The sequence below is a fragment of the Bufo bufo genome, chromosome 3, assembly GCF_905171765.1.
Source record: "Bufo bufo chromosome 3, aBufBuf1.1, whole genome shotgun sequence".
Taxonomy (NCBI): Eukaryota; Metazoa; Chordata; class Amphibia; order Anura; family Bufonidae; genus Bufo; species Bufo bufo.
The window spans coordinates 271,133,030-271,158,301 of NC_053391.1; the positions used below are offsets into that span (position 1 = coordinate 271,133,030).

General features: G+C 47.3%; 1 protein-coding gene across 1 annotated transcript in view; it reads left to right on the forward strand.

The window, feature by feature from the left end:
• The window catches only part of NAV1 (neuron navigator 1), a 689,603-nt gene that overhangs the window by 175,358 nt on the left and 488,973 nt on the right, over window positions 1-25,272 (forward strand). The window contains 1 exon segment of the mRNA XM_040424146.1: window positions 3,176-3,520. Coding sequence (XP_040280080.1) covers window positions 3,176-3,520 — 345 coding nt within the window.

A 25,272-nucleotide genomic window follows, 5' to 3' on the forward strand; every position in this document is an offset into this window, starting at 1 on the left:
GCAGAATTATTCGGCAAATGAGTATTTTGACCACATCATCCTCTTTATGCATGTTGTCTTACTCCAAGCTGTATAGGCTCGAAAGCCTACTACCAATTAAGCATATTAGGTGATGTGCATCTCTGTAATGAGAAGGGGTGTGGTCTAATGACATCAACACCCTATATTAGGTGTGCATAATTATTAGGCAACTTCCTTTCCTTTGGCAAAATGGGTCAAAAGAAGGACTTGACAGGCTCAGAAAAGTCAAAAATAGTGAGATATCTTGCAGAGGGATGCAGCACTCTTAAAATTGCAAAGCTTCTGAAGCGTGATCATCGAACAATCAAGCGTTTCATTCAAAATAGTCAACAGGGTCGCAAGAAGCGTGTGGAAAAACCAAGGCGCAAAATAACTGCCCATGAACTGAGAAAAGTCAAGCGTGCAGCTGCCAAGATGCCACTTGCCACCAGTTTAGCCATATTTCAGAGCTGCAACATCACTGGAGTGCCCAAAAGCACAAGGTGTGCAATACTCAGAGACATGGCCAAGGTAAGAAAGGCTCAAAGACGACCACCACTGAACAAGACACACAAGCTGAAACGTCAAGACTGGGCCAAGAAATATCTCAAGACTGATTTTTCTAAGGTTTTATGGACTGATGAAATGAGTGAGTCTTGATGGGCCAGATGGATGGGCCCGTGGCTGGATTGGTAAAGGGCAGAGAGCTCCAGTCCGACTCAGACGCCAGCAAGGTGGAGGTGGAGTACTGGTTTGGGCTGGTATCATCAAAGATGAGCTTGTGGGGCCTTTTCGGGTTGAGGATGGAGTCAAGCTCAACTCCCAGTCCTACTGCCAGTTTCTGGAAGACACCTTCTTCAAGCAGTGGTACAGGAAGAAGTCTGCATCCTTCAAGAAAAACATGATTTTCATGCAGGACAATGCTCCATCACACGCGTCCAAGTACTCCACAGCGTGGCTGGCAAGAAAGGGTATAAAAGAAGAAAATCTAATGACATGGCCTCCTTGTTCACCTGATCTGAACCCCATTGAGAACCTGTGGTCCATCATCAAATGTGAGATTTACAAGGAGGGAAAACAGTACACCTCTCTGAACAGTGTCTGGGAGGCTGTGGTTGCTGCTGCACGCAATGTTGATGGTGAACAGATCAAAACACTGACAGAATCCATGGATGGCAGGCTTTTGAGTGTCCTTGCAAAGAAAGGTGGCTATATTGGTCACCGATTTGTTTTTGTTTTGTTTTTGAATGTCAGAAATGTATATTTGTGAATGTTGAGATGTTATATTGGTTTCACTGGTAAAAATAAATAATTGAAATGGGTATATATTTGTTTTTTGTTAAGTTGCCTAATAATTATGTACAGTAATAGTCACCTGCACACACAGATATCCCCCTAAAATAGCTAAAACTAAAAACAAATTAAAAACTACTTCCAAAAATATTCAGCTTTGATATTAATGAGTTTTTTGGGTTCATTGAGAACATGGTTGTTGTTCAATAATAAAATTAATCCTCAAAAATACAACTTGCCTAATAATTCTGCACTCCGTGTATAGAGTGCCTGTATACCGGAGGTACACTATTGTATTGTTCTAATCTACTGTACCCCACCTCTGCCTGCAAACAGGATTGTCCCTGTTCTGCCTGTCCTGACCTCTCTCTTATCAACATATTGACCCTGTGCCACTTGACTGCTGAATTGCCTGAATTCTGCCTATCCTGACCTTGGCTTGTCCACTGACCATGCTTCTAAAAGTAACGGAGAATAGTTTTCCAAAAACTGCTGAAACGTCCTGTTTGGTATGTTTTTCTTTTTTTAATTTAAGATTGTTAATAATTAGTATACATTTAAAATTGTGAGTTCATTTTGAAGTCCTAGCCCCAAGAGAGCTGTGTGATGTAGAGACTCATATATGCGTGAGCTTGTCTTCTGTGGACAAGTGGGCTCACATAATATAATCAAAATGTTTGCTCCTTAAAGGGGTTAGCCAAGACACATTGACGTGGCCGTATGAGCAATGTAATAGGGTCACAAAAGATGCAAACAGCACACCGTGTCCTGTCCACATCCGTGTTCTGCAGCCCTGCAAAAAATATAGAACATGTCCTATTCTTCCCAGTTGTGCAGACAAGGATATAATATTTCTAGGAGTTTGAAGAAAAGAAAAGAAAAAAAAAAAAGTGGCATGAGGCCTAATATAGACCTCCCAGAGTGGCTGACCTGCGGTGGTGATCATACTTATCTGGTCCCCACCACCGGGTTCAGTCTCTGTCTCTCCTGGACCAGCTCTTCTTCCCGCAGCGCTGAAATCAACATCCGCTAACGAGTAAACGTGACCGCTAAAGCCAATCATGGGCCACAGTGGTGACCTGCCACCCTTGTGTCACGACAACTCCGTCCTGGTATGCAGAGCAAGACGGATCCGTCATGATTCACAATGTAAGTCAATGGTGACAGATCAGTTTTCCCCCCATTGACTTACATTGGTTTTAGAGATGGATCTGTCATTGCTATGTTAAAGATAATACAACCAGATCTGTTCGTAACAGATGCAGATGGTTGTATTATCAGTAACGGAAGCATTTTTGCTGATCCATGACTGATGCAGGAAAAGTGCAAATGTAAAAGTAGCATAAGTATGATCTCCACCGTTGGTGGGCCACTCGGGGGGGGGGGGGGGGAATTTGGGGTCGGCGGGGTGTCTTTATTCGTCCTGGATAACCCATTTAAATTTACAGGTACAGTAAATATAGCAGTTATTCACCTTAAAATACAAATATTACATCCTTGCATATATCTTGTTGCTCACAGAGCACTGCTGCATCTTTGTGATTGTTTGAAAATAGTTTTCATAAACTAATCTAATAGTATATAATTTTTATTTAGTATATAAGTTTTAATAAATACACTGTTTAGACTTCTCTTTGTACTACTGAGCAGGCATGTGGAGTCAGTAAACTTTCGACTCCTCTATTTTTCCACAATCTGACCTGTGGAATGTCACCACTGCTGTTTGTATGGAGAACCAGGCCAGTCCCTTAGAGAATGGTGCTGGAGGAAGGGGTGACTCCACTCCACAGGCCTGGTAGCAAGTCTGTTATATTTTTAATTTGCTGTTCTTCTTCCAGTCTTTTCTAATCTTGCATGTTGATATGTATATATATTTTTTTAGCTCTTTAGATATGACATGTTATGACAGTGATGATGCCAATCCTCGCAGTATTTCCAGTCTGTCGAATCGCTCTTCTCCTGTGTCCTGGCGTTATGGACAGGCCAGTCCACGCCTGCAAGCAGGGGAAGCTCCCTCACTTGGTGGTTGTCGTTCTGAACATGGTGGAGGAGCCTGGCAGTTCTCTCACACTATGCCCCTCCGTGGTGGTTCACGAATCTGCAGCATTACCCAACGTTTAGAACTTCTAGAAAGTGGTGGCCAGGATTTGAAATCAAGTTATGGAAGTGACTCTGACTGTAAATTGGCAAAAGAGGTGACACATGAGGATGATGATATTATTACAAGGTGAGTACTATATCACTGTTTCACTTGAGATGTATAATTAGACTTTTACAATGAGTGTGTTAACATGTACTTCCTAAGGATTTAGTTATATGTTGTTAAGGTGAAATTAAAACTGCATGCATTTTTGCAACGATTTTCAATGTGGTGGCAGTTTTTATTGGTAAAATATAATAAATTAAATTGTCTGAACTGTAAAAACATAAACCATATCAAAAAGTGCAGTAAAAGCTCATGCGATTTTTCCATTATCGGTACATTTTTTATGTGATCACAGTGGCTTCCTGGAAATATACCTTATTTTTGGCTTTCTAAGACGCCCTTTTCCCCCACCAAAAGTGGGAGAGATATGGCAGTTTGTCTTTTAAAGCGCTGACTAGTATGCAGTAGGTGAGGGGAATGAAGGACTGCCAGTACTGGCACTCTCTGCTATTCTTCCCTGGGGCCACGCTACACTGTCCTGACTACATACAGTTCCGGGACGTAGTGCGCACACTATTACCTGATGCTACATGCAGTCAGGTGAGAGTTCAGTGTGGGCCAGAGAAGACAAGGGATCATGACTGCTGCAGCAGAACTCAGATCAGCCTTCCATCAAACTTTCATGCTAGACCCCAGTATCAGACCTCAGATCAGAGATAGAATAAATACATTTATTTAGGCCTCTTGCACGAACACCCACCGCGGGGCAGCTGCAGCGGATCGTGGACCCATTCACTTTAATGGATCCGCAATCCGGCTGTTCCGCAAAAAAGATAGAACATGTCCTATCTTTTTGTGGAACTGAAGTACTGGACGAAACCCCCACGGAAGCACTCCGTAGTGCTTCTGTAGGGTTCCATTCCATGCTTCCGTTCCGCATCTCCGGACCCATTGAAGTGAATGGGTTCGCATCCGTGATGCGGAATGCACATGGAATGGTGCCCGTGTATTGCGGATCCGCAAATGTGGTCCGCAATACAGCCACGGAGCGCACATGTGTGCAATAAGCCTTATCTCTTCTGTTCTGCCACTTCTCTCCAGCGGAGCAGGAGAGGTAAGAGAATGTATTTATTTTATCTCTGATCCGAGGTCTGATACGGGGGTCTGGCATGGAAGTCCGATGGGGAGCTGATCTGGGGTCTCATTGGGGTCTGACATGGAATTCTGATAGAGGTCATCTGAGTTTTGGATATGGTAGTCTGAGTTCCAGATATGGTCATCTGATCTGAGTATCTGATATGAGGTCTGATGAAAAATTTTCTTTCTTATTTTCCTCCTCTAAAACCTGGGGTGCCTCTTATCATCAGGTTCATCTTCTAAAGCGAAAAATACAGCAATCTAAGAGAAAATATACTGCTACAAGCAGGGATTTTTTTTTACATTTTTATATCAGTCCTCTACTATATATAGTATAATCCTCTAAATTTACATAGCAATGTCTTGACATTTTTGATACAAAAATGCCCGCAGCCTGCATCCATCGTTGAAAGATTCATACTTACCTGCTCCCTGCGTGATGGCTCCGTGTCCATCTTCCGGGAAACGGCTTATTTACTTCCTGTTCACCTATTCCACTGCAGCCAGTGATATGACAAGAGTCATGTCACTGCTGAAGCCAGTGACCATGCCCAGGTGATGGTAAAGAAGCCGCAGACCGAAAGTTAGCCATGAGGGAGCCAGCATACAGGTCTGGAAAGGTAAGGAACAGGTAAGTATAAGGCCCCTTTCACACGAGCGTGACGGATTAGGTCCGGATGCGTTCAGGGTGCACTCAGTGAAACTCGCACTATTTTGCAAGCAAGTTCAGTCAGTTTTGTCTGCGATTGCGTTCAGTTCAGTTTTTTTTCAAGCGCATGATAAAAAAACTGAAGGTTTACAAACAACATCTCTTAGCAGCGGATGCAATTTTCACGCAACGCAGAAGTGATGTGTGAAAAACAACGCTCATGTACACAGACCCATTGAAGTGAATGGGTCCGGATTCAGTGCGGGTGCAATGTGTTCACCTCACGCATTGCACCCACGTGGAAAACTCACCCGTGTGAAAGGGGCCTTACTGGTACTTTATTATACTGAGTTTTTTCCGCATGAATTCTTGTGAAAAACCTCATGTAATGGGGGCCAACAAAAACCGCAAATTGCACGGACACCGACCGTTAGCCAGCCGCATGCGGATCGTGGACCCATTCACTTGAATGGAGTCCGCGATCCATCCGTTCAGCAAAAAGATAGGACAAGTTCTATCTTTTTGTGGAACGGAATCCCACAAAAGTGCTTCCATTCCATGGTTCCGTTCTGCACCGCATCTCCAGATTTGCGGGTCGCAATACGGCCACGGGGGACACACGTTCATGTGCAAGAGGCCTTAAACTCCTGGCTTGATCAGCGTTTTTGTATTGTATGTTTTAGCACTGAAATATTTAATAGCGTTTTTTTTCTATTACATTGCACATGTGTTTTTCAAAGGAGCAAAAAAATAATCCTGTTGGAGAAAAATACTAGAAAAGATGCTACGCAATGAGGAAAAAAAAACCACTCTGAATCTGGTGTTTTTTTCTCTCATTGTAATTTGAAAAGAAACGATATTGATATAAAAAATGCATTTCAAGGGTGAAAAAATTGGTACTTCAAAAACTTGCCTGCTTGTCCTGTGTTTACAATAGACCTCCATGCAACATATGGAGCTGGTATTTTTTGCCTAAAAACACAGCTACAAATGCTAGCAAAAATAAAAATGCACCAAAAAATGTTACAAAAATGTAAAATAAATAAACTGTGTGGAAACAGGTTCTTGGCAATAACCAAAGACAATTACCTCTCCCAACTGGTTCAGGACCCGACTAGAGGGACGGCCATACTGGACTTAGTATTAACCAATAGACCTGACAGAACAACAGACGTGCAGGTTGGGGGACACCTGGGAAATAGTGACCATAAAGTAATAACCTTCCAATTATCATACAAAAGAGCGTTTCTACAGGGAGGAACAAAAATACCAAACTTCAAAAAAGCTAAATTTAGCCAACTAAGATAGGCCATAGGCCTAACTAAATGGGATAAAGTCCTCACAAATAAAAATACAGCCACAAAATGGGATATCTTTAAAAGCATCCTAAAATCTCATTGTGAGAGGTACATACCGTATGGGAATAAAAGGTTAAGGAACAAAAAGAACCAATGTGGATAAACAGAACTGTAAAGAAAGCAATAAATGACAAAAAGAAAGCATATAAAACACTAAAACCAGGAGGGTAGCACGGAAGCACTGAAAAACTATAAGGAAAAAAATAGAACATGTAAAAAACAAATAAAAGCGGCCAAACTAGAGACCGAGAGATTAATTGCCAAAGAGAGTAAAACTAACCCTAAAATGTTCTTCAATTATATAAATGTTAAAAAGTATAAATCTGAAGGTGTCGGCCCTTTAAAGAGTAATGAGGGGAGAATCGCAGAGAGCGACAAGGAGAAAGCAAAGCTGTTAAATATTTTTTTTGCCAATGTATTCACTGAGGAAAATAAACTGTCAGATGAAATGCTGAATGTTGAAATAAATTCCCCATTAAAAATGTCCTGTCTGACCCAGGAAGAAGTACAACAGCGACTTAGAAAGATTAAAATAGACAAATCGCCAGGACCGGATGGCATACACCCCCGTATCCTAAGGGAATTAAGTAATGTCATAGCCAGACCCTTATTTCTGATATTTGCAGATTCTATACTGACAGGGAATGTCCCACAGGATTGGCGCATGGCAAATGTGGTGCCAATATTCAAAAAGGGTCCAAAAACAGAGCCTGGAAACTATAGGCCGGTAAGTTTAACATCTGTTGTGGGTAAACTGTTTGAAGGTTTTCTGAGAGATGCTATGTTAGAGCATCTTAACGGAAATAAGCAAATAACGCCATATCAGCATGGCTTCGTGAGGGATCGGTCATGTCAAACTAATTTAATCAGTTTCTATGAGGAGGTAATGTAACAGTCCTACAGGCTCACCTGAGACAGAGGACCGCTTGCTGGAGGTAGGAGTGGAGCCCAGTGGCAAGGACCGCAGGCAGTTAGTAGGTGCAGAAAGTCTGGCAGAGGCGTAGTCGGTAGGCAGGCGGTGGGTCAGGGCAGGCGGCAGTAAGCGTGGTCAGACAATCCGGATGGCAACGGTGGTAGAAGTTCGGTAGGCAATTCCTGGTTAGCAGTGGACTTCCAGCAGTAGCAAGAGCGGCAGATGAAAAGACGCTTGATCAAGGCTCAGGAGCTCAATAATCAGCAAACTGGAGTGCAAGGGGCTGGACTTATATAGGGAAGTACCAGGTGTGGGGAATCAAGGGTAATGAGCAAGGCTTGGCAAGACTGAGGTTAACTAATAGGCTTCAGGGACGAATGTCCAGCGAGGACGGTAGCCTAGTAAGCAGGGCTACCGCCTGGGATGTGGCTGGTCACGGGTTCGAATCCCAACAGGTAAGTTATAGACTTGACAGCGGCGAATCAATGGATGTCGTGTATCTGGACTTCTCCAAAGCATTTGACACTGTACCACATAAAAGGTTAGTATATAAAATGAGAATGCTCAGACTGGGAGAAAACGTCTGTAAGTGGGTAAGTAACTGGCTCAATGATAGAAAACAGAGGGTGGTTATTAACGGTACATACTCAGATTGGGTCACTGTCACTAGTGGGGTCAGTATTGGGCCCTATTCGCTTCAATATATTTATTAATGATCTCGTAGAAGGCTTGCATAGTAAAGTATCAATTTTCACAGATGACACTAAACTGTGTAAAGTAATTAACACTGAAGAGGACAGTATACTACTACAGAGGGATCTGGATAGATTGCAGGCTTGGGCAGATAAGTGGCAGATGAGGTTTAACACTGACAAATGTAAAGTTATGCACATGGGAAGGAATAATGCAAGTCACCCGTACATACTAAATGGTAAAACACTCGGTAACACTGACATGGAAAAGGATCTAGGAATTTTAATAAACAGCAAACTAAGCTGCAAAAAACGGTGTCAGGCAGCTGCTGCCAAGGCCAATAAGATAATGGGTTGCATCAAAAGGGGCATAGATGCCCATGATGAGAACATATTCCTACTACTTTACAAATCATTAGTCAGACCACACATGGAGTACTGTGTACAGTTCTGGGCTCTAGTGAACAAGGCAGACATAGCAGAGCTGGAGAGGGTCCAGAGAAGGGCAACTAAAGTAATAACTGGAATGGGGCAACTACAGTACCCTGAAAGATTATCAAAATTAGGGTTATTCACGTTAGAAAAAAGACGACTGAGGGGAGATCTAATTACTATGTATAAATATATCAGGGGTCAGTACAGAGATCTATCCCATCATCTATTTATCCCCAGGACTGTGACTGTGACGAGGGGACATCCTCTGCGTCTGGAGGAAAGAAGGTTTGTACACAAACATAGAAAAGGATTCTTTACGGTAAGAGCAGTGAGACTATGGAACTCTCTGCCTGAGGAGGTGGTGATGGTGAGTACAATAAAGTAATTCAAGAGGGGCCTGGATGTATTTCTGGAGTGTAATAATATTACAGGATATAGCTATTAGGCTAAGTTCACACGAACGTGTGTGATCTGTGGCCGTATTGCGGACCTATTCACTTCAATGGGTCCGCAAATCCGGAATCGCGGAACGGCCGCACGGGACGGGACCCCTCGGAAGCACTACGGAGTGCCTCCGTGGGGTTACGCCCCGTACTTCCGTTCCGCTAAAAGATAGAACAAGTCCTATCTTTTAGCGGAACGGCCGGATCGCGGACCCATTAAAGTGAATGGGTCCGCGATCCGATGCGGCTGACCTACGGCCGGCGATCGTGCTTTGCGGGCCGCAGCACAGACACGGATCACACACGTTCGTGTGAACTCGGCCTTAGAGAGGGGTCGTTGATCCAGGGAGTTATTCTGATTGCCTGATTGGAGTCGGGAAGGAATTTTTTATTCCCCTAAAGTGAGGAAAATTGGCTTCTGCCTCACAGTTTTTTTTTTGCCTTCCTCTGGATCAACTTGCAGGATGACAGGCCGAACTGGATGGACAAATGTCTTTTTTCGGCCTTATGTACTATGTTACTATGTGTGCCACCAGCTAATGCATATATTTTCTTCACCTCATTCTGCCACACTAGCCCTATTGTTGTAATAGTTAATTCATTCTTAGGCCTCATGCACACGACCGTTGTTTTATTCCGTGTCCGTTGTTCCGTTTTTCGTGATTGTCTGACTTTCAATGGGTCCGTTGAAAACTCGGCTAATGCACCGTTTGTCATCCGCGTCCGTGATCCGTGGTTCCAGTCCGTCAAAAAAATATAACCTGTCCTATGTTTTTCACGGAAAACGGTTCGCGGACTCATTCAAGTCAATGGGACCATGAAAAAACGCGCAGGCACACAAGATTGTGATCCGCGTCCGTTTTTTTCCCTATCATTTGCATGGCAAACTTGACTTAGACTTTTTTTTACTTTCCTTCATGTCTGGTGATCCTCCAAAAATAAAGGAAGACACACGGAAACAAAAGCGGAAACGGATCACGGAACAACGGAACCCCATTTTGCGGAACAGAACACAACAACGGTCGTGTGCATGAGGCCTGAGTGTGCAGGATTGAGATTTTTGAAACCTGGCCTAATTTCTGATACATCAGATTGTTGTGCATTTTAAGCGCCCTGCAGTGAATGTGTTAATATGTGAGGAGGAGCCCATGAGTCTGGTGTAGGGTGTGAAACGTTAGTAATCTTTTGGCTGTGTTCCTGGTTGACAACTGGAAATATGGAGCATTTCACAACTGTGTTCGCTAGCCCTGAGCAGGGACCCCTCTGCGATACCCCTCAAGACGGGCCTGGGAAGCATTAACACAGAGGGAGTCATGGAACGGTACGGTATAACAGGACACATACCTCAGTTGGTTGCAGAACTGTGTATGCATGTCTGTGTACTTGAGGTAAAAAAAAGAAATGTTCTTATTTAACCAGATGTTATCTCATTCTAAATATGTTTAATAGATTTTTTAATGGTATAAACTGTAATTGCATTATTGTTCATGTCAGAAGCTGAGACCATGTTGGAGGCGCCTTATGTCTGTGAGGAAGTGTTGCTTTGTGTCTGTGACTGATTCTGTGGTTAGAGCAGTGGCGTTTTTTCCTACAGTACATGGAGAGGCGAGGGCCTGCAAGAAGAAGCAACCGAATGCTAACATTTTGTGATAGCTTTATATATGCATGCTAGTGTGTCTATCTTGAGGATGACCTCTACACAATAGCTTACCAATATCCAGATATGCTTTATCCTGTCACAGAGATACAGTGTGGCAGATTTACTAAGGTCTAATTCACATGTAAGAGAATCATAGATGTGGATCTGTATAAATTTCTTCTATTTGGACATCAGTGGTTTTCTGTAGGCTGGGGGTCTGCAGAAAGAACACAGACACATGCACTATTTTGGTCTGTTTTGGTGACCAGTCACACCCCTTTCAAGCCTGTGGGTCTGTGACAACCATTGAGAACATAGATGGCATCCATGTTCTTTCACTATTTTTCACTGACTGTTTTTAGGAGAGGTTCTGAAAATCGCCTTTTCAGCCTAGCAGTGCATGTGGAATAACGTGACACATGGACGGCAAAAATACACATATGGACCAAACACCAGACTCTTCACGAATTTTGTTTCAAATGAAATATTGACCATCTTATCACAGATGTCATCTTGGACACAGACTTGTGAGTAAGGCCTAAAACTTCAGAGATTTTGGCTAGGTCTACATGACGACATTTGTCGTGCGACAATAAGTCGCGCGACAGATAGGGCACAACTACACTGCAACATTTGTAGCACAACATTTTGTTGCACCAATGTCACGCAACAATTTTTATAATGGCAGTCTATGGTGTTGCACTGCAACATGTAACGACTGCGACGCAACAGTCGCAGGAAAATCCATCTCGAATGGATTTTCTGCGACTGTTGCGTCGCAGTCGCAGCATGTTGCATGTTGCAGTGCGACACCATAGACTGCCATTATAAAAATTGTTGCGGGACATTGGTGCAACAAAATGTTGCGCTACAAATGTTGCAGTGTAGTTGTGCCCTATCTGTGGCGCGACTTATTGTCGCGTGACAAATGTCGTAGTGTAGACCTAGCCTTAGACAGCGCAAACATAGGCGTCTTTCACATGTCTGTAATGATGTTCATGATGACAGTCAGTGTTTCATCCCTAAAGATGTCTGTGGAGGGTTGGTTGGTCTGGTTGTCTGTTTTTCTTCTGTGTGCCAGGCCCCATTCACACAGCCATAGTTTTGACCCGCATTCGATCTGCATTTCAATGGGGCTGCAAAAAATTCAGATAGCACGCCGTGTGTTGTCCGTATGTCTGTTCCACAGTCCTGCAAAAAAGTTAGAACATGTCCTATTCGTGTCTGTTTTGCAGACAAGAATAGGCATTGTTACAATGGATCCACATAAAAACGGATGCAGAAAGGAAGTCATATGAACGTCATCTGTATTTTTTGCGGATCTGTGTTTGCGTGAATGCACCCTTAGGCCTCATGCACACGAACGTATTTTCTTTCCGTGTCTGTTCTGTTTTTTTTGCGGACCGCATGCGGAACCATTAATTTCAATGGGTCCGCAAAAAAAACGGAAGGTACTCCTTGTGCATTCCGTTTCCATATGTCCGTATTTCCGTTCCACCAAAAAATTGAGCATGTCCTATTATTGTCCGCATTACGGACGAGGATAGTACTGTTCTATTAGGGGCCAGTTGTTCCATTCCGCAAAATACGGAATGCACACAGACATCATCCGTATGTTTTGCGGATCTGTTTTTTTGCTGACCGCAACATGCATACGGTCGTGTGCATGAGGCCTTATCAGTATTCCACATGCAATGCTCAACTGAAAAAGGTAAAACCAGAGCATCTTCTACCAGTGGTCAGTGAAAACCACAGATGTTAAGTGCTCCACTTTGTTGGTATTGTATTTGCCAAAATTCTGGAGCCCCTCATTTTATTATTCAGATGCACTAAAAAAAATGTTTTTGCATTTTTTTATGTCACCCTAGGTGACTATAAGAAGCACTTTATTAGATTCCTTTTCCCACATATTGCAATGAATTGATTGGCTCCTGTGCTCTGCGATGACAGTGACCTTCCAATATGCCATGTACGGAATCCTATGAGCAGGGGCGTAACTAGAGGTGACTGGACCCCACAGCAAATTTTTGTATAGGCCCCCCCCCCTGTGTAAACCCCGCTCCTTTGGCTAGTCACCATCTAGACCAGACCAGGCTGCCACGCCATCCTTTTCCTATTATATATATTATATACATACACACACACTCTATCTGTCATGTAGTGTCATTCTATCATACTGTTGTGGGGGCCGTGTCAAAGTCTTAGGCCCCTTTGACACGGGCGACTTTTCCGCGGGGTGCAATGCGTGATGTGAACGCATTGCACCCGCACTGAATCCGGACACATTCACTTCAATGGGGCTGTGTACATGATCAGTGATTTTCACGCATCAATTGTGCATTGCGTAAAAATCGCAGCATGGTCTATATTCTGCGTTTTTCACGTAGCGCAGGCCCCACAGAAGTGAATGGGGCTGCTTGAAAATCGCATTGCATCCGCAAGCATTGTGGATGCAATGCGATTTTCACGGATGGTTGCTAGGAGATGATAGGGACCCGAACTTTATTATTTTCCCTTATAACATGATTATAAGGGAAAATAATAGCATTCTTAATACAGAATGCTAAGTAACATGTGGCTTGATGGGTTAAAAAATAATAAAAAATATAATTATTCACCTCATCCACTTGATCGCGCAGCCCGGCTCATCTTCTTCCAGGACCTGGCAGGAAAAGTACCTTTGATGACATCACCGCGCTCACAACGTGGTGAGCGTGGTGACGTCGGAGCAGGTCCTGCTGAATGAAGATAGAAATCTTCTATCTTCATTCAGCAGGACCTGCGCCGACGTCACCCCGCTCACCACCGGGTAGCTAGGAGATATTGTTTGTAAACTTTTAGTTTTTTATCACGTGCATGAGAAAAGCATCAAAACGCATTGCACCTAAGCAGAAAAAACTGAACGCAATCGTAGACAAAACTGACTGAACTTGCTTGAAATATGGTGCGAGTTTCACTGAATGCACCCTGAACGCATCTGGAGCCAACCCGTATCGTTCATGTGAAAGGGGCCAGCCATTCCCGTATTGCGGACCGCATATGCGGATCAGCAATAAATGGGCACCCTTCTGTGTGCATTCCGCATCACGGATGCGGACCCATTCACTTCAATGGGTCTGCAAATAGGGAGATGCGGAAGGGTGCGAAACGGAATCACGGAACGGAACACTACGTAAGCACTACGCAGTGCTTCCGTGGGGTTCCATTCCGCACTTCTGTTCCACCAAAAGAAAGAACATGTCCTTTTTGCAGAATTGTGCTTTCCTGGGTAATATACCCGGAGAGGTGAACATGACATCACACTACACTGTATGTACAGCACAGTATGACCCCTGCTGTAGGATAGGCGCCCATTCTATGTATTGCTGCAGGGCTGACGCCGAATGTAGTCTATCCCCATGGTCTGAGCCCCTGGTAACCAGTGGAATAGCTAGAAATGACTGGGCCCCACAGCAAATTTTTAAATGGGCAGGCAGGTGTCATACAGTGGCATCTGATTCTTTAGCATACATGTGTTTTTACTGGACTATGACCGTCGTACACAATACAAAAATGCAGTACTCCACGTTCTTGTATCCTGCACAATCTGGTAAAAAAAATGGATACTTTTTTTTTTGCAATGAAACTCTATGGTGAACGGATGTCACTGTCATGGCATCAGTATGAGGCATCCGAATACGTTTTTTTGTATACGTTAAACGGATGGGAAAAACGTGATGTGAACCTAGCCTTAAATGTGGGACAAAAATGTGATGTGAACTAGCGGTGCATTGTACAGTTGTTGAAAAAACCATACTCGCCTGCTCCCCGCCGCTCCGTGATCTTCCAGTCCCCATTCTGGCCTCATACTGGTGTCCCCAAGCTGCACATGGGCGCCCAGAGGAGTGTGGCATCAGATGGATAGGGGGCCTAGAGGGCAGGGCATCAGATAAGTAGGTGGCCCACAGGACAGGACTGGGGGGGCTTCTGAAAGGACAGCAGATGAATGCAGCTGGGGGGGGGGCAAAGGACAGCAGATGAATGCAGCTTGGGGGGGCAAAGGACAGCAGATGAATGCAGCTGGGGGTAGAGATGGGAAGTTCGGATCTTTTTCAGGAATCGGTTCATTTGAATCAGTTCACTCAAAAGAACCGATTCATGAATCGGATCTTCGGTTCACTTCCTGAGCCGGCAGAAGCAAGTGAACTGAAGATCAATGCGCATGCTCAGCTCATCGAATCTTCGGTTCACTTGCTGAGTCGGCTCTCAAGTGAACCGAAGGTCAGTAGGGACTGTCTCCTGGCAAACACAGCTCTGCTGCAGTGAATGCAGTGGAGCAGACTGATGTAGTGGCTATAGTTATTGCAGGGACTCAGATAATTGTCTGAGAGTTTATTAGTTAAAAGGATCATGTCACTGAGTCCCTACCAGACTTCCTGCTCTGCTACAGCATGTAGCAGAGCTGTGTGTGTACAGGGTGCATGTAGCAGTGTAGCATGATGCTACACTGCTGCATGCACCCTGTACACACACAGCTCCGCTACATGCTAGACTAATTCCCCCTCCCCCCGACGGACTTGTGGAGACAGGGAGCCGCAGAGCAGGGAGCCTGGCAGGGACTCGGTGACTCACGATTCTTTTAACTCAAAGAATCAAATGAGTCTCTGACTCATTCGATTCTTTTAACTAATAGACTTAGACGATTCTCTGAGTCCCTGCGACTCCCCCTGTGCTGTGAGTCACTGCTGGTTGCCTCTGATTGGTTGGTGGCGGGGAGGTGCGGGGCTAGCGTCCACTGTCGGCTCCTATTACACTGCCTGCTGCTGCCTCTATGCTAATCTGACTGAGCCGTTTCATTCGGATCAGCTTAGTCAGAGGAACCGACTCTTCCGGACCAGTGAACTGAATCGGTTCAAAAGAACGATTCGTTCATGATCCGGACATCACTAGCTGGGGACAGCAGATGAATGCAGCTGGGGGGGGGGGCAAAGGACAGCAGATGAATGCAGCTGGGGAGGGGGGGCAAAGGACAGCAGATGAATGCAGCTGGGGGGGGGGGGGGCAAAGGACAGCAGATGAATGCAGCTGGGGGGGGGCAAAGGACAGCAGATGAATGCAGCTGGGGGGGCAAAGGACAGCAGATGAATGCATCTTGGGGGAGGGGGGGCTACATGAGATGCAGGACAGCTAGGGTTGGCAGGGATAAGCCTGGAATGTATGGGCTCCTGATAGTGGCAGGCACAGCATCTTCTTTCTGCAGCACTTCCTGTCTCCCCTCTCCCTCCTGTTACTGCCGACTACAGAGCAGTCTCTGTAGCAGAAGCTGGGCTGTACTAATAGTTAGGAGAGGGAGGGGAGACAGGATCTCCCTGTAGCACCCTGTACTGAGCCCTGGCTGCACTATTAAGCAGCCAGGCTCCTCTATTAATGGTCCGTGCTGATGGGCGGGGCTTATCTCCCTGCTCTGCTCCGACATTCTAAAGCAGCAGTGAAGTGAGTGTAGAGGGGGGTGTGGCCAGTCTGACTGTTTACTACTGCTCCGGGCCCCTTGTCAGCCCAGGCCCGAAGCAGCTGCTTCCCCTGCTTCCCTGGTAGTTACGCCACTGCCTATGAGGCCCAGCCCACCATGTATTGTACTGCATTGACACAGGGATCAGACTCTGAAATGTCCCATAGTGGGACAAAAATAAAAAGTGATAAAAATAAGGTATTGTTGCGTCTGTAACAACTGGCTCTATAAAAATATCATATGATCCCTCCTATCAGTAATGCCATAAAAAATTGAATTGTGGTAAAACAGCCATTTTACCTCACAAAATGTGTAATATTGAGTGATCAAAAAATCATATGTACCCCAAAATGGTACCTATAAAAACGTCAACTCTTCCCACAAAAAATGGGTCCATACACAAGACAATAGCCAGAAAAATAAAATAAATATGACTTTCAGAAAATGATTTTTTTTCCCCAAAAATTATTTTATTATGTAAAACTGAAGCAAATAAATAAACGTATACGTATGTGGTATTGCTGCATCCATAACGACCTCCTATAAAAATATCACATGATCTATCCTGTCAGATGAATGTAAAAAACAAAAAATAAAAACAGTCAGAACATTCATTTATTGTTATCTTGCCTCACAAAAAGTGTAATATCGAGCAATCAAAAAATCATATGTACTCCAAAATAGTACCAATGAAACCATCACCTTATCCACAAAAAACAAGCTCTCACATAAGACCATCGCCAGAAAAATTTAAAAGATATGGCTTTCAAAAAATAATAATGCAAGAACATGTTTTTTTTATTTTCAAAAATGCTTTGAATGAAGGTTGAGTGCAGAATAAAGATATCATGTAATTTTTTTCCCACACAGTGTACGCCACAATAACAAAACCCAAAAATCAATAGCAGAATTGCTGCTTTTCTTTATCCTGCTTCCCAAAAGGCAAAATAAAAAGCAATCAAAAAGTTGTATGTAACCCAAAATAGAACCAATGATAATGGCAACTCAATCTGCAAAAAATAAGTCCCCACACAGCTCCATGGAGAGAAAAATAAATAGTGCTCAGAAAATGGCTCTACTGGTGCCCAGAGGCTGTTCAATAGCAACACTGCACCCGTAAACCAATCCATCAAAATCTCAGCTGCTAAAGCCAAAAGGTGATCTTTCCCTTTTGAACCCTGCAGCATAAACAGCAGTGTACCATTTATAGCATTTCAGCACCCATTTGAACACACCTACTGTACCAATTTAATGGGCATTGTGTGTCTCAGATGGCATGAGCTGGGCACAACATATTGGGAACTGAAATGCCATATCTTTGGAAAACTTGCCATTTTAATTTTGCACAGTCACCTGCTCATTAATGTCTGCAAAACACCCGTGGGTTCAAAATGCTCACTCAGCCCCTTGAGGTGTGTAGCTCCTGACAGGGGGTAACTTCCTTTTATTTTTTTCACCCCAAAGCCTCTACACTTGTCAGCACAAGATGAGTAAATCACCACACCTCAAATGCGCATGGTGCTCCTTTAGTCCTCGTTCACATTTCCGTTTTTCACTGACGTGTACTGTCTGCACTTTCTGCGGACAGCACACGTACCCATTGATTTAAATGTGCCCGTTCACATTTCAGTATTTTTTTTACTGACCGTGGGTCAGTAAAAACAATCATGAGGACATGCACTACTTTGATCCGTGATGCGTCCGTTTTTCACTGAAGATTAATGATTGCCCTCATGCAGGATTCTCTCAGCACTGGGGATAGCACTTAGTATCAGCTGATTAGCAGAGCACTGCAGGACAGACCTCACTGCAGTGCCTTGAATCAGATTCAAGCCGGAAGCAAAACAGATAGTCGGCCCAATGTCGGTCTGACTGCTTTCCCACTCGCTCAACGCTTTTCTGTAGCTGGTATAACCCTGCTCGTCATCAGGAGCTTAGGTAAGAAATTGGTGGACTGATGGTAAGTTCAGTGATGGCCACATCTGATGGTGTGCCCAGGGCCGGCCTTTGGGGTGTGCGGGCTGTGCGGCCGCACAGGGCGCCATAGTAACAGGGGCGCTGGACGGCCGACAGCTCGCAATGTAATATGCGGCAGGCGAGGCTGAACTTGTGTTCTCCCTCGGGGCGCCCCCTCCATCTAGCCCTCCCCTGTCTGACCTGATTCGTTCCTCCTCCCTTGTGCCTGACCTGCCTGCTGCCCCCGCCGCTGCCAATAAGAAGAGACAGGAGGAGGAGGAGGGGCTGTGGCCACTGCGCCACCAATGAAGATAACTGACCTGAAATACAAATACAGGAGGCGGGTGCCGGAATCAAATAGCCGACACCCGACCTCTGTGACAGGGAGCTGCGATCAGCTGCAGTTGAGTTAACCCTTCAGGTGCGGTACCTGAGGGGTTAACTGCCGCTGATCGCAGCTCCCTGTCACAGAGGTCGGGTGACGGCTATTTGATTCCGGCACCCGCCTCCTGTATTTGTATAAGAAACGTTGGTGGCACAGTGCGCCCCCCCCCCCCAAACACCCCAGTATAAGAAACGGTGGCACAGTGCGGCCCCCCCCCCCCCCAACACCCCAGTATAAGAAACGGTGGCACAGTGCGGCCCCCCCCCCCAACACCCCAGTATAAGAAACGGTGGCACAGTGCGGCCCCCCCCCCAACACCCCAGTATAAGAAACGTTGGTGGCACAGTGCGCCCCCAACACCCCAGTATAAGAAACGGTGGCACAGTGCGGCCCCCCCCCCAACACCCCAGTATAAGAAACGTTGGTGGCACAGTGCGCCCCCCCCCCCCCCCAACACCCCAGTATAAGAAACATTGGTGGCACAGTGGGAAGTGCCAGTGAGGGTTAAAAAATAATAAAAAAAAATTAACTCACCTCCTCCAGTTGATCGCATAGCTGCCGGTCTCCTGTTTTCTTCAGGACCTGTGGTGACGTCACTGAGCTCATCACATGACCCATTACCATGGTGATGGATCATGTGATGAGCACAGTGATGTCACCACAGGTCCTTTGACAGGTCATGAAGAAAGAACAGAAGACGATCAATTGGAGAAGGTGAGTTAATTATTTTTTAACCCTCATTGGCACTGCCCACTGCGCCACCAATGTTTATTATATTGAGGGGGGGCGCACTGCGCCACCAATGTTTATTATACTGGGGTGTTGGGGGGGGCGCACTGCGCCACCAATGTTTATTATACTGGGGTGTTGGGGGGGGGCGCACTGCACCACCAATGTTTATTATACTGGGGTGTTGGGGGGGGCGCACTGCGCCACCAATGTTTATTATACTGGGGTGTTGGGGGGGAGCGCACTGCGCCACCAATGTTTATTATATTGGGGGGGCGCACTGCGCCACCAATGTTTATTATACTGGGGTGTTGGGGGGGGTGCACTGCACCACCAATGTTTATTATATTGGGGGGGCGTACTGCGCCAATGTTTATTATATTGGGGGGGCGCACTGCGCACAACGATGGGTTAGGGAAATTTCACAGCAGAGTGCGCATGCGCTGGGAGCCTCGCCGGCGGTTAGGGTAGGGAAAAATTATGGGCCAGTGCACAGGTGCGGTGATTGGATGGATGTTCTCAGCTGGACACCGGCCGACACTGCGCATGCGCTGGGAGCCTCACCAGCGGTTAGGGTAGGGAAAAAGCACTGGCCCGTACGTAATTTTTCCCTTCCCTAACCGCTGGTGAAGCTCCTGGCTGTCACGGAACCATGAACCAGACGTACAACAAGAGATAAGAGAAAATAAGAAGGCTTTATTGAAAATAAAGCTGAAAAGCAAAAGTCCAAACGGATGGTGAAACCGAGCAGAGTCTTTGCAAAGCCAGAGGTCAGGAACCAGAAGGGTAGTCAGACGAAGCCAGGATCAGGAACCAGCAGGGTAGTCAGACGAAGCCAGGATCAGGAACCAGCAGGGTAGTCAGACGAAGCCAGGATCAGGAACCAGCAGGGTAGTCAGACGAAGCCAGGATCAGGAACCAGAAGTAGCAGCAGTCTTAGAAGCATGTGAACACAAGAGGACCAAGCAAGGAACTGAAGCCACAGACCTCCTATATATATGAGCTAGGCATCCAGCTCCTCCCAGTGGGAAGGAGGAGCCGCAGGGTGGAAGGCTACAAGAAACCCAGAAACCAAGATGGCCGCCAGCACATGTCAAACGAAGGGGAACAGCAAGAAGGTAAGACCATGACAGTACCTCCCCCTCAAGGGCCCCTCCTCCGCGGAGCACAAAACGGTTTCTGAGGGAAGCGTGCGTGGAAGGCTCGGAGCAAGGCAGGAGCATGGACATCTGCGGAGGGAACCCAGGAACGCTCCTCTGGACCATAACCACGCCAATGGACCAAAAACTGCAACCGACCGCGGACCAGGCGTGAGTCCAGGATATTGCTCACCTCATATTCCTCACGATTGCCCACTTGGACCGGACGAGGCCGAGGAACCGAGGAAGTGAAACGATTACACACCAGTGGCTTCAACAGGGAGACATGAAACACGTTGGAGATCCGCATGCCAGGAGGAAGCGCAAGGGCATAGGCTACCGGGTTTACCCTGCGAAGCACTCGGAAGGGACCAACAAAGCGAGGCGCCAGCTTGGGAGTGGGCACTCGAAGGTTGAGGTTGCGGGTGGACAACCATACACGGTCTCCGACCTGGTAGGAAGGAGCAGGCGCTCGTCTGCGATCAGCCTGGAGTCTCTGGCGCTGCGCAGAGACCTCAAGGGACTTCTGGATCTGTACCCAAGAAGCACGTAGGACGGAAAGGTGATCCTCCACAGCCGGAATATCCTGGGGAGAGTAACACGGCAGGTTGGAACCCATAATTGGCCATGAAGGGAGACGTCCCAGAGGAAGAGTTCACCGCCGTGTTCCTGGCAAACTCAGCCCAAGGCAGGAGGTCAACCCAATTGTCTTGGTGATCGGAGACATAGCAACGAAGGAATTGCTCCAAGGCCTGATTGGATCGTTCAGCGGCCCCATTGGACTGAGGGCGGTAGGCCGAGGAGAAGGAGAGATGAATCCCCAACTGGGAGCAAAAGGCGCGCCAGAACCTGGACACAAACTGACTCCCCCGATCCGACACAATCTCCTTGGGCAAACCGTGCAACCGGAAGACCTCCCTGGCAAAAATCGTGGCCAACTCTTGTGCAGAGGGTAACTTCTTGAGAGGAACACAGTGGCACATTTTGGAAAACCGATCCACAATCATGAGAATGACCGTATGGCCTCGGGATGCAGGGAGGTCCACAATGAAATCCATCCCCAGGTGTGACCATGGGCGCTCCCCGGTGGCTATGGGTTGCAGAAGGCCCAACGGAAGGTGCCGAGGGGACTTACTCTGGGCACAAACGGAGCATGCCGCTACATATGCGGCGATGTCGGAACGTAGGGAAGGCCACCAGAACAGACGTGAAACAGCCCAGGACAGCTGATTCTTTCCAGGATGCCCCGCGGTCTTGGAGTTATGGTAGGTTCGCAACAACCGAGTGCGCAACTCCTCAGGCACAAAACATCTGCCGTTGGGTCTCCCAGAGGGAGCACCAGATTGAGCCGCCAAAATCTGCTCACCCAGGGGAGAGGTCAGGCTGGTGCGAATGGCGGCCAAGATCTGATTCGGAGGTATGACCGAAGTCGGAATCGACTCCTCCCTGGACAGCTCGGAGTACTGCCGTGATAAGGCATCCGCCCTGATGTTCTTGGAACCGGGTAGGTAGGAGACCACGTAATTAAAACGTGACAAGAACAGAGCCCATCTGGCCTGACGTGGTGTCAATCTCTTGGCCTCAGAAAGGTAGGTCAGATTCTTGTGGTCCGTCAGGATGAGAACCGAAACCACCGAACCCTCGAGCAAGTGCCTCCATTCTTTAAGGGCCTGCACGATGGCCAATAACTCCCTGTCACCAATCTGATAGTTGCACTCCGCGGAAGACAGTTTCCGGGAGTAAAACCCACAAGGAAGCAGAGGACCCTCTGGTGTGCTACGCTGAGACAGAAGGGCGCCTACTCCCGTCTCAGACGCGTCCACCTCGAGGACAAAGGGCAACCCAGGGTTGAGATGCGACAGAATCGGAGCCGACACAAAGGCGGACTTTAGAGCCTCAAAAGCTCGGATGGCCTCGAGCGGCCAGACCTGGGAATTACTGCCCTTCCTGGTCAGATCCGTGAGAGGCTTGGCCAGCATGGAAAAGTCCCTGATGAACTTCCTATAATAATTGGCGAAGCCCAAAAAGCGCTGCAGGGAACGAAGACCACTGGGCTGGGGCCACTGTAAGACAGCCGAAACCTTCTCAGGATCCATGGAGAACCCCTCAGCGGAAATGATGTAACCTAAGAAGGTTACCTGAGATCGGTGAAATTCGCATTTCTCAAGCTTACCGAACAGCTTGTTCTCTCGTAACCGTTGCAACACTCGTCTGACATCCAGAATGTGGGCCTCCATGGATTCAGAATATACCAAGATGTCATCCAAATAGACCACCACACACTGCTGCAACAGGTCACGGAAAACATCGTTGATGAATTCCTGAAAGACTGCGGGCGCATTGCACAACCCAAAGGGCATAACCAAGGATTCATAATGACCGGTCCTGGTGTTAAACGCGGTCTTCCACTCATCGCCCGCCTTGATCCTTACCAGGTTATATGCCGCCCTCAGGTCGAGTTTGGTAAAGACCGTGGCCCCTTTAAGGCGATCGAACAGCTCGGAAATCAAGGGTATCGGGTAAGCGTTCTTGACCGTGATGCGATTGAGACCCCTGTAATCGATGCAAGGCCTCAACTCACCGCCCTTCTTTTTCACAAAGAAAAATCCAGCCCCTGCCGGGGACGAAGATTTGCGAATGTGTCCGCGTGAAAGCGCCTCCCTCACGTACTCCTCCATGGCCTCATTCTCCGCTACCGACAGTGGATAGACTTTGCCACGAGGAGGAACGGCACCAGATTGTAACTCTATGGCACAATCGTATGGGCGGTGCGGAGGTAGGGCAACCGCGCGCACCTTATCGAATACATCCCGGTACTCCTCGTATTCAGGAGGCAACAGAGAGTCCGAGGAAGTACACAGCAACTTGACAGACCCATGGATGCAACTAGCCCCACACTGCGGTGACCACGAGAGGATCTCGACCGATCTCCAATCGAAAGTCGGATTATGCTTCTGGAGCCAGGGGTACCCCAAGACCACCGAGTAGTGTGGAGACGAAATAACCTGGAGGCAGACCGACTCTCTGTGAACGGCACCAATGGCTATCCCCACTGGAAGGGTCTCATGAGTCACGTGTGGTGGCAGAAGGGGTCTGCCGTCTATCGCCTCAAGAGCCAGTGGGGAACCTCGAGCCTGCAGAGGAATGGAATTGGCGGCAGCGAACACACTATCAATGAACAAACCACCAGCACCAGAGTCCACCAACGCCTGGGTCGTCACCGAGCCCCCGACCCAGGAGAGGACAACAGTGATCAGTGGTTTGTCAACACGGGAAACCGGGGACGAGGAGACTCCACCCAAGATCTGCCCCCGACAGGATCTCAGGTACGAGCGTTTCCCTGGACGGTTCGGACATGCCAACCGAAAATGCCCACCGAGACCACAGTACATGCATCGGCCCTCGCGTCTCCGGAGTGCCCTCTCCCCCTCGGACAGGCGAGCAAACCCCAGCTGCATGGGTTCACCCCCAGACAAGTCATCCCCAGGAGGCGTGGGAGGAGAGGGAGGCACGGGTGGGACAGCAAACGTAGGCACCAATCTGTTAGAAGACCTCCGCAGGTTCTCCTTAAAGGAAGGTCTCTCCCTGAGTCTGGTGTCAATCAAAATCAGGAAAGAAATAAGAGACTCGAGCTCAACTGGTAGGTCCTTAGCTGCAACCTCATCCTTCAAGGCATCCGAGAGACCATGAGAGAAAGCAGCGACCAGAGCCTCATTATTCCAGCCCACCTCTGCTGCCAGGGTACGAAACTCAATGGCGTATTCAGCTACGGATCGTGAACCCTGTCTGATGGACATAAGGAGCTTCGCAGCAGAGGCAGCACGAGCCGGCACATCGAATACCTTCCGAAGAGAAGCAACAAAACCGGAAAACTCGGCAACCACCGGATTGTTGTTCTCCCATAAAGGGCTGGCCCAGGCCAAGGCCTTGTCCGAGAGCAGCGAGATCAAGAAGCCCACCTTTGATCTCTCAGTAGGAAAGGCATGTGGCAGCAACTCGAAATAAATGCCCACCTGGTTAAGGAAACCTCGGCACTGAGTTGGCTCTCCCCCAAAGCGCTGTGGAAGAGGGGCAGAACCGGTCATACCCCGAAACACCGCAGGCGCAACAACAGGTGTCGGGGTAGACTCTGGCGCAACAACCGGAGCGGCAGTAGGAGCGAGCCCAGGAGCGACAACCGACCCATCGGCAATGGGAGCGAAATGAGCCGTGCGTTCAAGCAGGGTTTGCAACGCCACAGCGAACCGACCCAACAGGTGATCCTGCTGATCAAGTCTGGCAACCAGCGTGGGTAGCGAGGATGGCCCTGTACCGTCAGAATTCATGGCTTGGTCCTAATGTCACGGAACCATGAACCAGACGTACAACAAGAGATAAGAGAAAATAAGAAGGCTTTATTGAAAATAAAGCTGAAAAGCAAAAGTCCAAACGGATGGTGAAACCGAGCAGAGTCTTTGCAAAGCCAGAGGTCAGGAACCAGAAGGGTAGTCAGACGAAGCCAGGATCAGGAACCAGCAGGGTAGTCAGACGAAGCCAGGATCAGGAACCAGCAGGGTAGTCAGACGAAGCCAGGATCAGGAACCAGCAGGGTAGTCAGACGAAGCCAGGATCAGGAACCAGAAGTAGCAGCAGTCTTAGAAGCATGTGAACACAAGAGGACCAAGCAAGGAACTGAAGCCACAGACCTCCTATATATATGAGCTAGGCATCCAGCTCCTCCCAGTGGGAAGGAGGAGCCGCAGGGTGGAAGGCTACAAGAAACCCAGAAACCAAGATGGACGCCAGCACATGTCAAACGAAGGGGAACAGCAAGAAGATAAGACCATGACACTGGCGCATGCGCACTCTGCTGTCGTTGTGCGCCTGCGCG